This window comes from Vanessa atalanta, chromosome 5, assembly GCF_905147765.1.
Source record: "Vanessa atalanta chromosome 5, ilVanAtal1.2, whole genome shotgun sequence".
NCBI lineage: Eukaryota > Metazoa > Arthropoda > Insecta > Lepidoptera > Nymphalidae > Vanessa > Vanessa atalanta.
In genome coordinates, this window is record NC_061875.1 from 10,957,157 (window position 1) to 10,970,300 (window position 13,144).

The following is a 13,144-nucleotide window of genomic DNA, read 5'->3' on the forward strand; positions in this document are numbered from 1 at the left end:
ACAATATTAATGTGATATAAAATTTAACTGACGATTAAAACATCGGCCTTAAATCTTGGACATAAATGAATACATATTATTGTTCGTTCTATTTCTGCTTGTTTTCTGTATGTGCATTGCTTCTCTGATTGTGTAATATCTTTGTGCCATCAACATCAACGTACAATAGTTGGCGCGAGAGTCGCGTCATATAATTGTTTTATCTATCTATCTAATTCATATAGAGCCAAAGAGCCATTATAAAGCAAGCTGGTCATTAAATAGCATTTAAAAAAATAGAAAGTAAGCTTATGTCTGATATCGCATCATACATACTGGGCATTGAACTTCGGAGGGCAAACATATGTTACGAAAATACATAACTCTATTTTGTCACTTATATATAATACGTATAAGATACGTCATTAAGGTAGACCTTAAATATCAGAGTAGAAAAAATACTAGAGTATTTCATTATTCCTCCAAAAGGACCAAGTCTGGAGCACAACAAAATTATTAAATAATTTTTGTGTTTTAATGTAAAATTTTAACAGACTTCAAATAAATAAATTTGCTACCTCAGAACTCGTGTTTGTTATACTTCCTGTTTGATTCAATTTAAATTTGAACAAGAATTGGAAATCGGAAATTAGAATTCGAAGTTTCTTCGTTATAATTTTATATTATTGTTTATAAAGTGATCTTATTGGGTAGCATTATAATGTGTGAGAGTACAATGTGTAAGTAAAATGTGGTAATTTATAATATCCTCACAAATGAACTGACGTAAAATTTTATTGACCGCTTACGTTTATTAAAAAGGATATGTTTAAAATATGTTTGTTATATAAGTTTTTATTATTGTTCACTGAAAGAAAATTAAATTTTAATAAAACATATTTTGTATATATTAATAATTAACATAACTAGGAGTTTAATCTCTCTAAAGTTAAATTATTTGATTAGTACATTCTTCGTATTAAGTTAAAGTAACTAATACAAAACAAAATTAAGAAGGTCACAACAAATTAGCGCACACCATGATGAGTTCACTTTCTCCGTTGTTTCATTTCCACGCACCAGTTCTTGGGGACATTTGATTTTAATCGGTTAACCAGGGCTACCACTATTAGCATATTTGGATATATTTATTATTGTTTTCTTTCATAGATGGTATTGTGAATTGATCTTTTGTGATGGTAGTTTCAACCCTATTATATCTGTCACTGTGTGTGTAATACCGGTCGTGCGCATGAGTTATTTAATAGCCCTGACATATGTTATGCGGCAAACCTTATAAAACCTTCTCATTAAAGATTTTTATTTCGTCCTTTAAAACATATTTATAGTGAGATACTTCTATTTTATCTATTAGCAATTGATGTACTCTTATAATAAAATAACACAATAAGGTTAGTTCTGAAAATATATATTTTAAATTAACAACATCCACGGACTCACAGTTGTCGGAGCCTTTTTTAAATTCTACTTTAAAACATTTTGGCATTTTATTTTATAGTATATATATAGTAAAAAAACTGTCAAAGATTAATTATAAAACAACATTATTCACTTATGCGTAACTTAGCTTGATTAAAATATTTATGAATGTAATGCCTAGGATTCTACCACGGGAATCAATACGTTTACAAAGTTAGTACTAAGCAATACTCTAAACAGGACAATAAAGTTCTTCTAAAATCCATTACGATGTCTTTCTCATAATTACGTACCTATTTTTATTTCATTTCTCAAGTGGCTAGTCTTAAGTGACTGACGTGGACGGTTTTCAATTAGCTAGCTTAAGCAATAGAACTTCTGGAAATATCACACTAAGCTCTGAATGACCTTATCTAATTAGCTAATAGAGATCTATTAATACAATGTAAGTTGTTGAATGTAAATATAATACAAAAACTGTGACGTCAATATATGTGAATGAACCCTAAGTTTAGTTAGTTTCTGGTTGGCACTAACAAAACCCCTGCATGTAATGTCGATTATCGAGTACACTCCATGTTAAATTCAACACAATAGTGACAACTCTAAAACGTTTTAAATATTTCTTTAGATATTTCAAAATTTTGCTTTTGACAAACATTCCATTCATTCATACCTAATTTACTACATTTAAAATTAATTTTAAATATTTTAAAACATCTAGTTTTGTCTATTTTTATAAACTCGTAGAATATATAATTGTTATATAACACAAATTGATTTATATACAGCATAGAAATTACTAATAGTAAGAATAAGTAAATTGTAAGAGTTTCCAAGTCCACGACAAATTGTAAAGCGAGTTCAGTTAATGATATTCGATTTGATCCTTAGACTATTAAGATTCACCATCAAATGATCCGTAATACTATTGAGCATCCCATTTTATTGTTAAACGAGTCAATATAGCAACTTATAATATTTAAATGGGAAGTTAATCGACTACAATGTACAAGATAGAAATTATTTAAAAAAAATTAAAACATTTATATGAATTAATTAATTTTTGAAATATGTACTTATTATATTATAATATTCATACACTTAAATAAACATTGTAATTATTAAAAAAAAAAAATAGTTCCAGATTTTTTTTTAGCATGCTATGTTTTGTTATTTGCTTATTAGAAATAGACTTACATGGTCACCATACGTTTTCTAATTTCTAAATCTAATTTATTAATCTAACATTTCACACATTTTTAATAAAATATACTCGCTATATATTGAATGCGTAATCATTACAACTCAACATGAGTTGTAATGATGAATAACATGATAATGTACGATTGTCCTCGTGGTTTTATTTCGGTGAATCTCAAGGAGTCGCTTAATTCGCAGGATGATGACTATAACTTCTACTCGTATGTGCGCAAACCGTACTTAATATTTATATTTTCTCGCTCTTTGTTTAGTTCTAAATCCAATATCTCAACTTAACAAGTCTCTATTGAGAACTGGCTATGTCGCTATGATTATGATGTCGCAGAAGGAAGCCGCGGAGCGGGAGCGGGAAGAGGATGCCGCTGCAGACCCGCTCCACCGAAGCCGACTGGGGAGGAGGAAGAAGCGCTACGCGCACCCTCTCCCCGCGCCTCAATAGGCGTCGCAAGGACTAGGGGGGTCTCAGTACCCTGAGAACCCCCTCTAGGTGTTGGAGGCCCGCACAGGCGGGCCGACCGTCAGGGCGTCACGGTAGGATGCGTAAGCGATCCCGTGGCGCCCGCCGAAAGACGGAGAGGGTACCGCTGGTTTTTTAGTGGGTAAACCCGGCGTACCTGGACGCACTCGGTGTCCAGGGCTCCAGGGAGTCCCACACACCCCCCACTTACCATCACGCGGGGGAAGCGCGTAAAGGGGTTTTCCAGCGAGAAAAAAAAATGTCGCTATGATTATACAATAATATAATTTTAAAATATTTTTTTGCATGATTAATACTGTTATTAATACTATTTATATTTCATTCTCGGGCATGAATGTATTTTTTTTTAATTATTTGTTTACAATCCATGCAATAATTACTTTTGTTTTATTATTTCGTTGATTATTATATATTATTAAAATGTATAATAATATATAATATGTTTGCATGTATTATTTTAATCTTTAAATATGTAAACACATATCCGATTAAATCATAATAGATCGTTACTGTGACTTGCTGTGACTCAAGAAACAGTCACACGCTTTCAAGGTTGTCAAGAAACTGGAGCAGTTATGTGTAGAACAAGTTGTTATTGATTTCGGAACGATATATTTTTTATATAAATCACGTTTTACAATAAATATAAGTAATATGTAAAACATATTTAAGTGTTTTTAAAATATTCAATATTATTACCAAACGTATATATACCTATTAGATACCCGAATAGATTAAATTTTAAAAAGTATAAATCGTGATTTTTTTACAAAAATAAGGTATTTTTATATGGGAAAAATCTACTTACAGTTTCAGCCGATATAGCACTATCACTCAATGGAAAACTGAAAACATAAAGGCACCACAAAAGCACACTAACTTTGCGATACATCTTTATTCCCACAGACACAAAATTAATTTGAAAAGTTATTTATACACGATAGTTCATTTAAATTTCGAACGAATATTTATTTACTGCGACGTGAGGCGAAAGGCGCGCGACCGAACGCAATATGGAACTTGGTTGTAAGTGCGCTGATTTTTGAAAGGCCCGCGTAGGAGGGTTTCGCGCCTATTTCAAACTGTCATACTGCGTTCTGTTTTTGCAATAGATACTTTCATACGATAAAAAAATATTTGTTTACGAGTAAAATATATTTAAAATTAGAAGATAATATTACCTATATATTCTTTATATGGCTATAATTATAATAATATTTATATTGTATAACTATGATATATAATAGCAATATTATCTCAAAATATATTTTAAAAATAGTGACATAAAATTAAACGTCACATAACATATTAATATAGTTATTATTGTGTTAGTATACACTTAGATCTACTAGATAAAGGAAATCTATAGATTTCTAGTCGTGTTCTTATTGACAAATACAATACATGAAACAAAAACTAGTTCAGGCGCGAAAGTTGGCTTGACAATTGTCTTATCGATTGTTAAGATAGATTCACAATATATCGTTACAATACATTTTATTGAATTAAGTTGTCATTTGAAATAACAATTAAGAAAATTTAATATAATTGTTTATACTGTATCGAGAAATTTAATAATTAGAGGAAATTTAATATTGAGAGGAAAATACTAAACTATCATTCATAATATTTATTGCTATTGAACGTAATTTATGATAGTTAAACTAAATTAATATTGCGAAATAAAAAAGTAACAGTAACAAAATTATTAAGTTTTTAAATTTTGAAATTGACAATCTATATTAATAATTTCGTGCAGTCTACGATATCTAATCGAAACATATCCACTTTTATAGATCGTTCGATAATGATTTTTTTAGTCGACATCATATAACCGCAAAACGCGTATAATCGATATTGAATTTAAAAAAAAATCAATGATATGACAATTCAACGGGTGGTCATGTTTGTTTCCATGTAGTTATATATATTATGGATCTGATACATCAATGTAATAAATCTTAATATTACACCCTAAAAAAAAAAAAAAATTTTAGTTTGAATTAAAAAATCTTACTTAATCTTAATTAAAAAAGAAGTAAAGTTAAATTAAGAAATGTTACATAATTCTAATTTCCTGCAAAATGAAAAAAAAGCAGTTTTATAAAATGCAATTGTGATTTATTTTGAATTTGTTAATATCTCGTCATACTCACTGTAATTCAAATTGAGTTTCTAGTGAGGTCACTAGGTCTTATAATAATTAATTAATGACCTATGATAAATAATAGGTAACTGATGACTTTCTTGCCGATGGGAAGAAAGTGGTGGAGGTGGTACGTTCCGGTGGTAACTTAAAGTTTAAATTAATTTGGTAAAACGACGTTGAAAAACTACTCGTGTTATGTACGTACTTGAATAATAATGAATACATTTTGTTTATTTTATTATATTTCAAATGATTAAATTAAGATTTTTATTTATGATTTTCTCAGATTTGTTACAAAATATAGTTATAATATACGTTAATTAGCCTTATGAAAACATAATTATGATAAATATCACTATGAAGCAATGTCGGTACTTAAGTAGGACATATGAGGCATATAAATCTAGATTCTCTCTTGTGAAACACTTTTTAGTACTTTATGTGCTAACGATAAGCTATCATATGAGATATACATCATTTTAAGCAACGTAATTATAGCAATATTGTACTTAATGTTTGACACGGCCGAAATTAATATTAAAAAGGATAATTAATTTGAATGTTTTTAACACTTTTTAAATTCATCTCTGTTATTAATTTAACTATTAATTATGAAATATTGAGACGTTCAAATTATTTTGATATACATTCAATAAGTTAAACTTTTGCATAAACATTCCAAATATAAACCAAACATTCTAAGTTCTAAAATCAATATAAATATAAATTTTAATGTTTGTACGAAAATTTACTAAAATTAAGTTATCATTATTGAAGTTTTATAATTCAGTATATACTTTTTACTCATTAAGGACTTTATACAGATTATAAATTAAAACACCATTAATATGATTTAATTAATATTATTTATTTTCGTCATTCTTCGTTTCTAATTTCAAATTCGATCCACGAAAATTAACCTTAGATTCTTCTTTGTTGCGTTTATCGGTTATTTTTATAAGTGATTTGCTGGATTGTCCAACTCCCTTTAGTACTTGAACAGACATTATTCGACGTTGTGACGTCAAAGTAGAACGCCTATCGTTATAATATTCTTCTATCTCTTGCAGTGTTAAATCTCTTGTCTCTGGCAAGAAAAAGTATAAGAATACGCAGCCTGGGTAAAAGAAAAAACCTATTATTAGTATAAAGTTACTTTTAAGTTCTGTATAAAAATAGCAGTGAAGTTAAATCATGTGACTTATAATTTAAAAATAGTACATAAAACATGTGCATTTTCAGATTGAATACATATTCATTAAAAGACTAGCCGGTGGGCTATACCATCGGATGTCAAACGCTAAAGCGACTTTATTTGACTTATAAGTACAAACCTAAACATCAATTTTAAAATAAAAAAAAACATTCTACAAACTTAAATCCCCAAGTTTACCTTCTAACGATAACGACGGTAATGAATTTTTAAAAACACTAGAACTGCTGTCTTTTTCTCATAACCCCAAAGAAGCTGTAGAAGAGTCTAATCCTTATAAACAGAAGCCCAAACAATGATTTCCATAATCCTAACCTCTTAAATAACGAACCTCCATGCAAACTGTCATCTTAAATTACACCCTCTTAGGTATTAATTTCAAAAAAGCTTAAATAACTATCGCTCAACATCTCATTATGAGAACACCATTTTTCATTTCTAAACTGAGAGCTGAGAAATTCTTTGTTAGAGCTTCCCTACGTTCCAAAGGAATTATTGTGCAAAATGTCATCCTGTTAGACCTACAAGTTTAGGCTGTGCGTAGTATGTCGGCCAGTCATTTTAAGATGTGATTAAATAGATCTACGTTAAAACATAAAAAGGGGATCGTAATTATTTAACTTTTACATATTAATGAACTAATAACAAATATTTAAATAACCTATTAAAGAAGAAAAGCCGAAAGCAAGAATCGTGTTCGGAAAACCAAGACAGTCTCTCACATACGGATAACAAATGTTTGACGCGAAAATAAATAAATTTAAATTTGATATTGATATCCCGCCAAGTAATCCTCTTACCTAGGAAAAATACATTAATAAATATTAAAAAATACTAAACAATTATAAAAGTTCTATCGGATTAATCTGCTGGTGGATTCACTTGTGGCTGATTTTGATCCGACACATGTTTTTCCTCATGACGTTTTCTTTCACCGCCAAGCACGAGATGATGTGGTAAAACTGGTAAAAGTTATTAAAGTGACACTAATTCTTTATATAATGTTATGCTTATGCATTTATTTAGTATTTTTGCGCTTTACTAGACTTTTTGGAACATTTCTACTCAACATGGTCCGATTATAAATAATAAATTAAGCACACATTTTTACTAATAGGGCTAATAAAAACAACAACAATCAGTTAAATTTATAATAATATAATTAAATTATATATTAAATAATCAACTTACTTGTAAAGGGTATAATTCGTACATAATAAGAGGCGGCAGAGTGTAGTAGCCCATTGTGACAAACCCGATATAAACCATATAGCCAATCTGAGGCCAAACGGTGGGTTGCTCACCAAATCGTATCAGGAGAGTGAGAAACAGGCAAACTAAAGCAACACCTGTAGCTGTTATAACATAACTATAATTAATTACTATAACATAAACATTTTAATATGTCGTAAGGAAATTGTGGGAAATTTACAGGCTGCTAATGAACCAATTTTATACATTTCTTATTAGTATAACTGCACTCTTGGTACATATAATCATTTATGTACGGTATAGAAAATAAAAGTATAATTATGATAATACTTTCCGATAAAATATGACTTGGTTCAACTGCTCTGACTTCTTAAAGGCTAGGTAAACGAAATATATTGAGTAATTTGCCAATAAATATAGCCTGAATGTTATTTTATTATTTATTTTATTAATTAGTTACGTTACATTAATAGAAGAGTGAACGATTATAATATAAGGAGTTGTAAAAACAATACTAGATAGATAAATCTACAGACTACCTATAGAGATGTTCTATATATAATATATACTTACTATTTCAGACAATGAGTAAACTATTAGTCTATTATAATTATCTACCAAAAAAATATTTCCAATAATGTACCGAGAAATCTTCTGTGAAATAAAGTAACTACATCCTTTTTTTAAACGAAAACAGTTTTCTGCTCGACAGCAAAAAAAAGTTTACTGTTATTTTACATATAAATTTTATAATTGTTCATATTTTGGTCGTAATTATTCTTTTTGTCAAGATTTTAAATAATTAATATTTAAAAAATATCGACTAAAGATATTGTTGATTCTTGTCTCTGAGATTGATTCTTGTTTCAATATTAAAGCGATAATTATTTTTAATAAAAAAAACTATGATAATTGGTCAGCACTAACAACAATCTATCAAAATATGGGTACCTGAGCTTATCGCTAAAGGTCTTCTTCCAATATTAAATATAAGAACAGCTGTAAATACCGCCATAACAGTTCTTGTAAAGCCTAAAATAACGTTTCCTAATTCAGCGTTCACTGACGACTTCGATCTCTGTTTTTATTAATAATAAAAAAACTGTTAATCTACATGCAATTTTGTCTTGATAACTTTACAAACAAAGATTTAACAATGACCTATTGTTAATGTCAATAAAATTTGTATAGCTTTGACGATAAGATTTGAATGAAAAAGAAAGACTACTAAAATAAAAAAGTACTAAATACCAATATAAAATTATAGAAAACAATATATAACCAATTACGTAACAGAGTGCATAGTCTTAACTTTGATAAAATTGTATTGAAGTTAATAGTCTTTCTTATTAACATATTTAAACTAAATAACAGTACAGAAAATATTTCGGTAAAGCAATTATTAAACTAATATAAATAATAAATACCTCCAATACGTCGACAGTCCACATGTATATAACTGAGGAACCTGACATTTGGGATATCACAGTATATATTGTCATAAGGAAAAATGGTTTCAATGAAGACCGTCGTAAGAGAGCCGCAAATTCTTCCTTAAATGTCAATCTAAATTAAATGCTAATTTTGAATCGAAATACATAAATACACATCTAAGCATTTGTTTTTATAATATTACTTATGAATATCATTCTCGTTCTTAAAATCTATAAGTTCTTCCATCTCCGCTTCGATATTATATTTCTTTGAACGGAATTTCTTGAGAGACACCTGCGCATCTTCTATTGACGTTTTTTGAAGTAAATAATATGGTGTTTCAGGAAGACAAAAGTTCATTAAAAATAATGACATTGTATAGGCAGAGCCTACGTAGCACAGCGTTGGCCATCTCAACATAGAACCTAAAGCAGCCTGAAAATTAAGTCTTATTACATACCCAGTGGGTATTTAGACTTTGAATATGACTGTTTGAGGACATTCGAAAATATCTTATCACGAAACATATTATTTTTTTAGTGTTCTTTGAAATTTAAGTTCAGCGTAGTTAGCGTAACAAGATTTAAAACGTTTTAAATGACACGGTAGGATATAGTGAAGTAGTGTTCATGGGCAAATGTGACTGTTAACCAGCAAGATTTTATTACATAAAATAAATATAAAATGTTAGATATACGTAAAACAAAAATATTTTGTTACTTACCTGCATAGTAAGACCAAGAGACATAGCGATATTTGGGAAGGAGCCTATCACACCCCTCATATTCGGTAGTGAAACTTCTGTCATATAAACTCTAGGAACGCACATCACCATTCCAAGACCCACGCCAGTAATAATTCTACCTTCAAAAATAATTCATCATCTAATACAACATTTTACTCATAAGCGGAATTAAAGATGCAAAGATACAATAAACTAACTAATTTATTATCAGAGTTTACTAACCTAGTATTAGATGTTTGGCAGAGCTCGCAATACCAGTATACAACCATCCGACACAAACCGGTAGTTGACTGTAAATTATCATTGTACGTCTCCCAAATTTATCTATCAAATAACCGCACAAAACACAACCAACTGGGGAAGCTAAAGATATGACACTGGCTGGCAAAAAAATGTAATCATACATTAATTTCCACTTCAGAGAATTATCATATTTGTACATTTCTTTAAATACCCAAATCATTATTCTATATACATATATAACTTTCTTATTTGTCTGATTATAAAGCCAATATATCTGCTAATCCTTATGCGCTGGGTACTAATTCTTTCCTTTCAAATATTGTCCGTAACAGCTTAAGTTAGGTTGGCAGTGTTATATTTTAATAGTCTAATTCTAGTCGTTAGTCCTGCTAATCTGTCCAGTTGTATGGGGTTGCCATCCCACCGGACTATTAAATTGAAGGCGCATACACCTGTGCACCATGATTTTAGGTAAGTCGAGGGATTTTGAGATTCACCACCGTGACTGAAATTTAATCGAGTGGACATACAAATAAATTAAATCAAATCACATAGACACCAAGAAAGTTCAGATTACTAACCGATCCATGATTCATCAGCGATTGTCACTTTTACCAAAGATTCGGGTAAGCTTAGTTGAGGCAGTGCCACAGCTGAGAAACCATAAGCTAATCCAATTGTCACCATTGATAAATTCACCCAAACTCCATACCCTAATTGAATCATAGAAGTTGCCGTCCAAAATCCAGGATCTGGGTAGTTGATTTGTATTATGCTAGACATCATTAAATCATCATATTATAATAAAATAAATTGATTGAGGTCCAAATGATTTTTCTTTGAATAATTCTTTGTTAACCTTTGATATAATATTTAATAGAATACGTCACAATTGACATTTTTATAAATTGTCTTTTTATTTAGTTCTTCAACACAGCAACACTTTTGTTGTGATATAATGCGTTTTATATATTGTAATATATTCCAAATAACTAGTGATATATAACAATATATCAATATTATTTAAATAAATATTTATATATAGGAATATTTTTATATAGGATAAAAAAAATTAAAAAAATTATTTCAAATGACATTAATTTAATGTAAGTTCTTTAGCTAATTTAAACAATGTAAATATGTAATAGCAAGTTAGTATCTTTATCAATGATATACTATCTACTTATATATTTATTAAGAAATCATCGAGTCTTATAGTTTACTGAAAATTCTTAGACAAACATAAAAAGAATAAATCCATCCATTTTGTACTTCAGGTCATTTTGATAAGTTGAGGGTAGATATATGGTCTTGTATATTTATTATTTGCAAAGTCAGCTGTGAAAACTGGTTTCGCATTTTTACCGAGACGATTTTGAATGTTTTCTTCGAAAGCCGCAAGTATCTGTAGAAGAGTTGCTCGTGAAATCGAATCGAATTCCATTCCGTCTGCATGTCGGAGTTTTGCTATAAATAAAAAATATATAAGTTTCTTAATAATAAACAAACTTTATAATGTTTATTATTAAGAAAAAAAACTTATTCAAACTTATCTAGCTAATGCATATACATATATAACTTTAAAAATTTGAATGGTGTCTTTTTTATATTCAACTATAATATGATGCTTAAGATTTCTTTTTTTTATGTCATTGGTTGGCGGACGAGCATATGGGCCACCTGATGGTAAGTGCTCACTACCGCCCAAAGACAAAGGCGCTGTAAGAAATATTAATCATTCCTTACATAACCTATGCGCCACCAACCTTGGGAACTAAGATGTTATGTCCCTTGTGCCTGTGATTACACTGGCTCACTCACCCATCTAACTGGAACACAACAATATATAGTAATGTTTTTTGGCGGTAGAATATCTGATGAATGGGTGGTACCTACCCAGACGGGTACCCAGGTAGACTACCCTCGACTGTAGAAAAAGTTTGGATCTTTTTCCTCCTCGCTTCCCTAATACGAGTTTATGTGACCCATGTTTCCCCTACTGCATGTTTCTGACAATTCAAACCTCAAGGTTTCTTTACTGTCTGTCGTATGCATACCCGTGTTGGACCCATGATTTATCCGTTTAATCTATGGACTTCATCAGAGCCATCAACTATTTGAACTTCACTGACAAAACTTTTGATAACAAAATTATTTGAATACTTTATGAGCTACAGTAAAATTCCTAAGGAAAACTGAATTTACAACATCTATGTATTATGACTCTTTTTAAATATTACACAACACCAGCTTTTAAAAATATCTATATAAATATAAGATATTAACTTGCCTTTTCCCCTATACAGATCAGATAAGTCTGCGCTACACAAGCGCAGAATAATAAAGTACAACACAATGCAACGCATGTTTTCCCACGTCGACTATAAATCTTGTAGTAATCAAAGCTATGCATAAACATAGATAAAGTTTTTTTCGACTGTTTGCAATACATTCTACATCAGATTATGTTTTTGTTCAATCAAAATAGAATCCTACATTTTTCTTCCTGGTGAAAAGTTTGATCAAAGGCTTACGTAAAATCTACGTAAAGATTATTTTTAATTGTTTTTCAATGTTATTATTACTTAAATGTCGAATGAGGTCCAGCCGCTTTTTAATAATACAACAATTTAATTTTTAGATTTTATTAACTTAAATAATTTAACAAATACTTTATGGTAACATTAAATTGATCACATCTTCATCCACAGCTTTAGATTGTTCCACAATTTCATTTTTTCAAATACTCACAATATTTATAAATATTTTATTTATTTAGAAAAAATAAAAGCTGCCGCTCGTATAGTATATTACAATTATCTCTAAAAATAAATATATTTTTCTCTTTCAATGGCACAAACCTTTTCAATATTTTCTGTACATCATCTTATAAACAATAAACAACAAAAACTTTTTACATCAATATACATAAAAATATTTTCTTAATCTAAACGTTATTCAAAAAATACATGGATTCGAAAAATACAATTATTTTATTTTATTTTTTAATTGGATTTTAAACATTTT

At 29.4% G+C, this 13,144-nt stretch overlaps 2 protein-coding genes across 2 annotated transcripts in view; both read right to left on the reverse strand.

Moving 5' to 3' along the window:
- The window catches only part of LOC125064262 (general odorant-binding protein 70), a 32,724-nt gene extending 28,575 nt beyond the window's left edge, over positions 1–4,149 (reverse strand). The window contains exon 1 of the mRNA XM_047671214.1: positions 3,930–4,149. Coding sequence (XP_047527170.1) covers positions 3,930–4,013 — 84 coding nt within the window. The 5' untranslated portion in view covers positions 4,014–4,149. The remainder of the gene's footprint in view (positions 1–3,929) is intronic.
- Positions 4,150–9,327: 5,178 nt separating this feature from the next.
- Positions 9,328–10,900, reverse strand: LOC125064409 (facilitated trehalose transporter Tret1-like). Its single transcript, XM_047671400.1, has 4 exons — positions 10,699–10,900; positions 10,097–10,255; positions 9,854–9,993; positions 9,328–9,564 (listed from the first exon to the last, which is right to left on the reverse strand). The coding sequence occupies exons 1-4, from the start codon at positions 10,898–10,900 to the stop codon at positions 9,328–9,330; spliced, it is 738 nt and encodes a 245-aa protein (XP_047527356.1).
- Between the last annotated feature and the right edge of the window lie 2,244 nt (positions 10,901–13,144).

Bases quoted from the DNA above. Each gene is read 5' to 3' on its own strand.
- LOC125064409 (XM_047671400.1), bottom strand. From the start codon at position 10,900: ATGTCTAGCATAATACAAATCAACTACCCAGATCCTGGATTTTGGACG. The intron at 10,256-10,698 runs GTTAGTAATCTG...TTTTTTTGCCAG, and splicing joins CGCTGATGAATCATGGATCG to CCAGTGTCATATCTTTAGCT. The intron at 9,994-10,096 runs GTTAGTAAACTC...TTATTTTTGAAG, and splicing joins TGCCAAACATCTAATACTAG to GTAGAATTATTACTGGCGTG.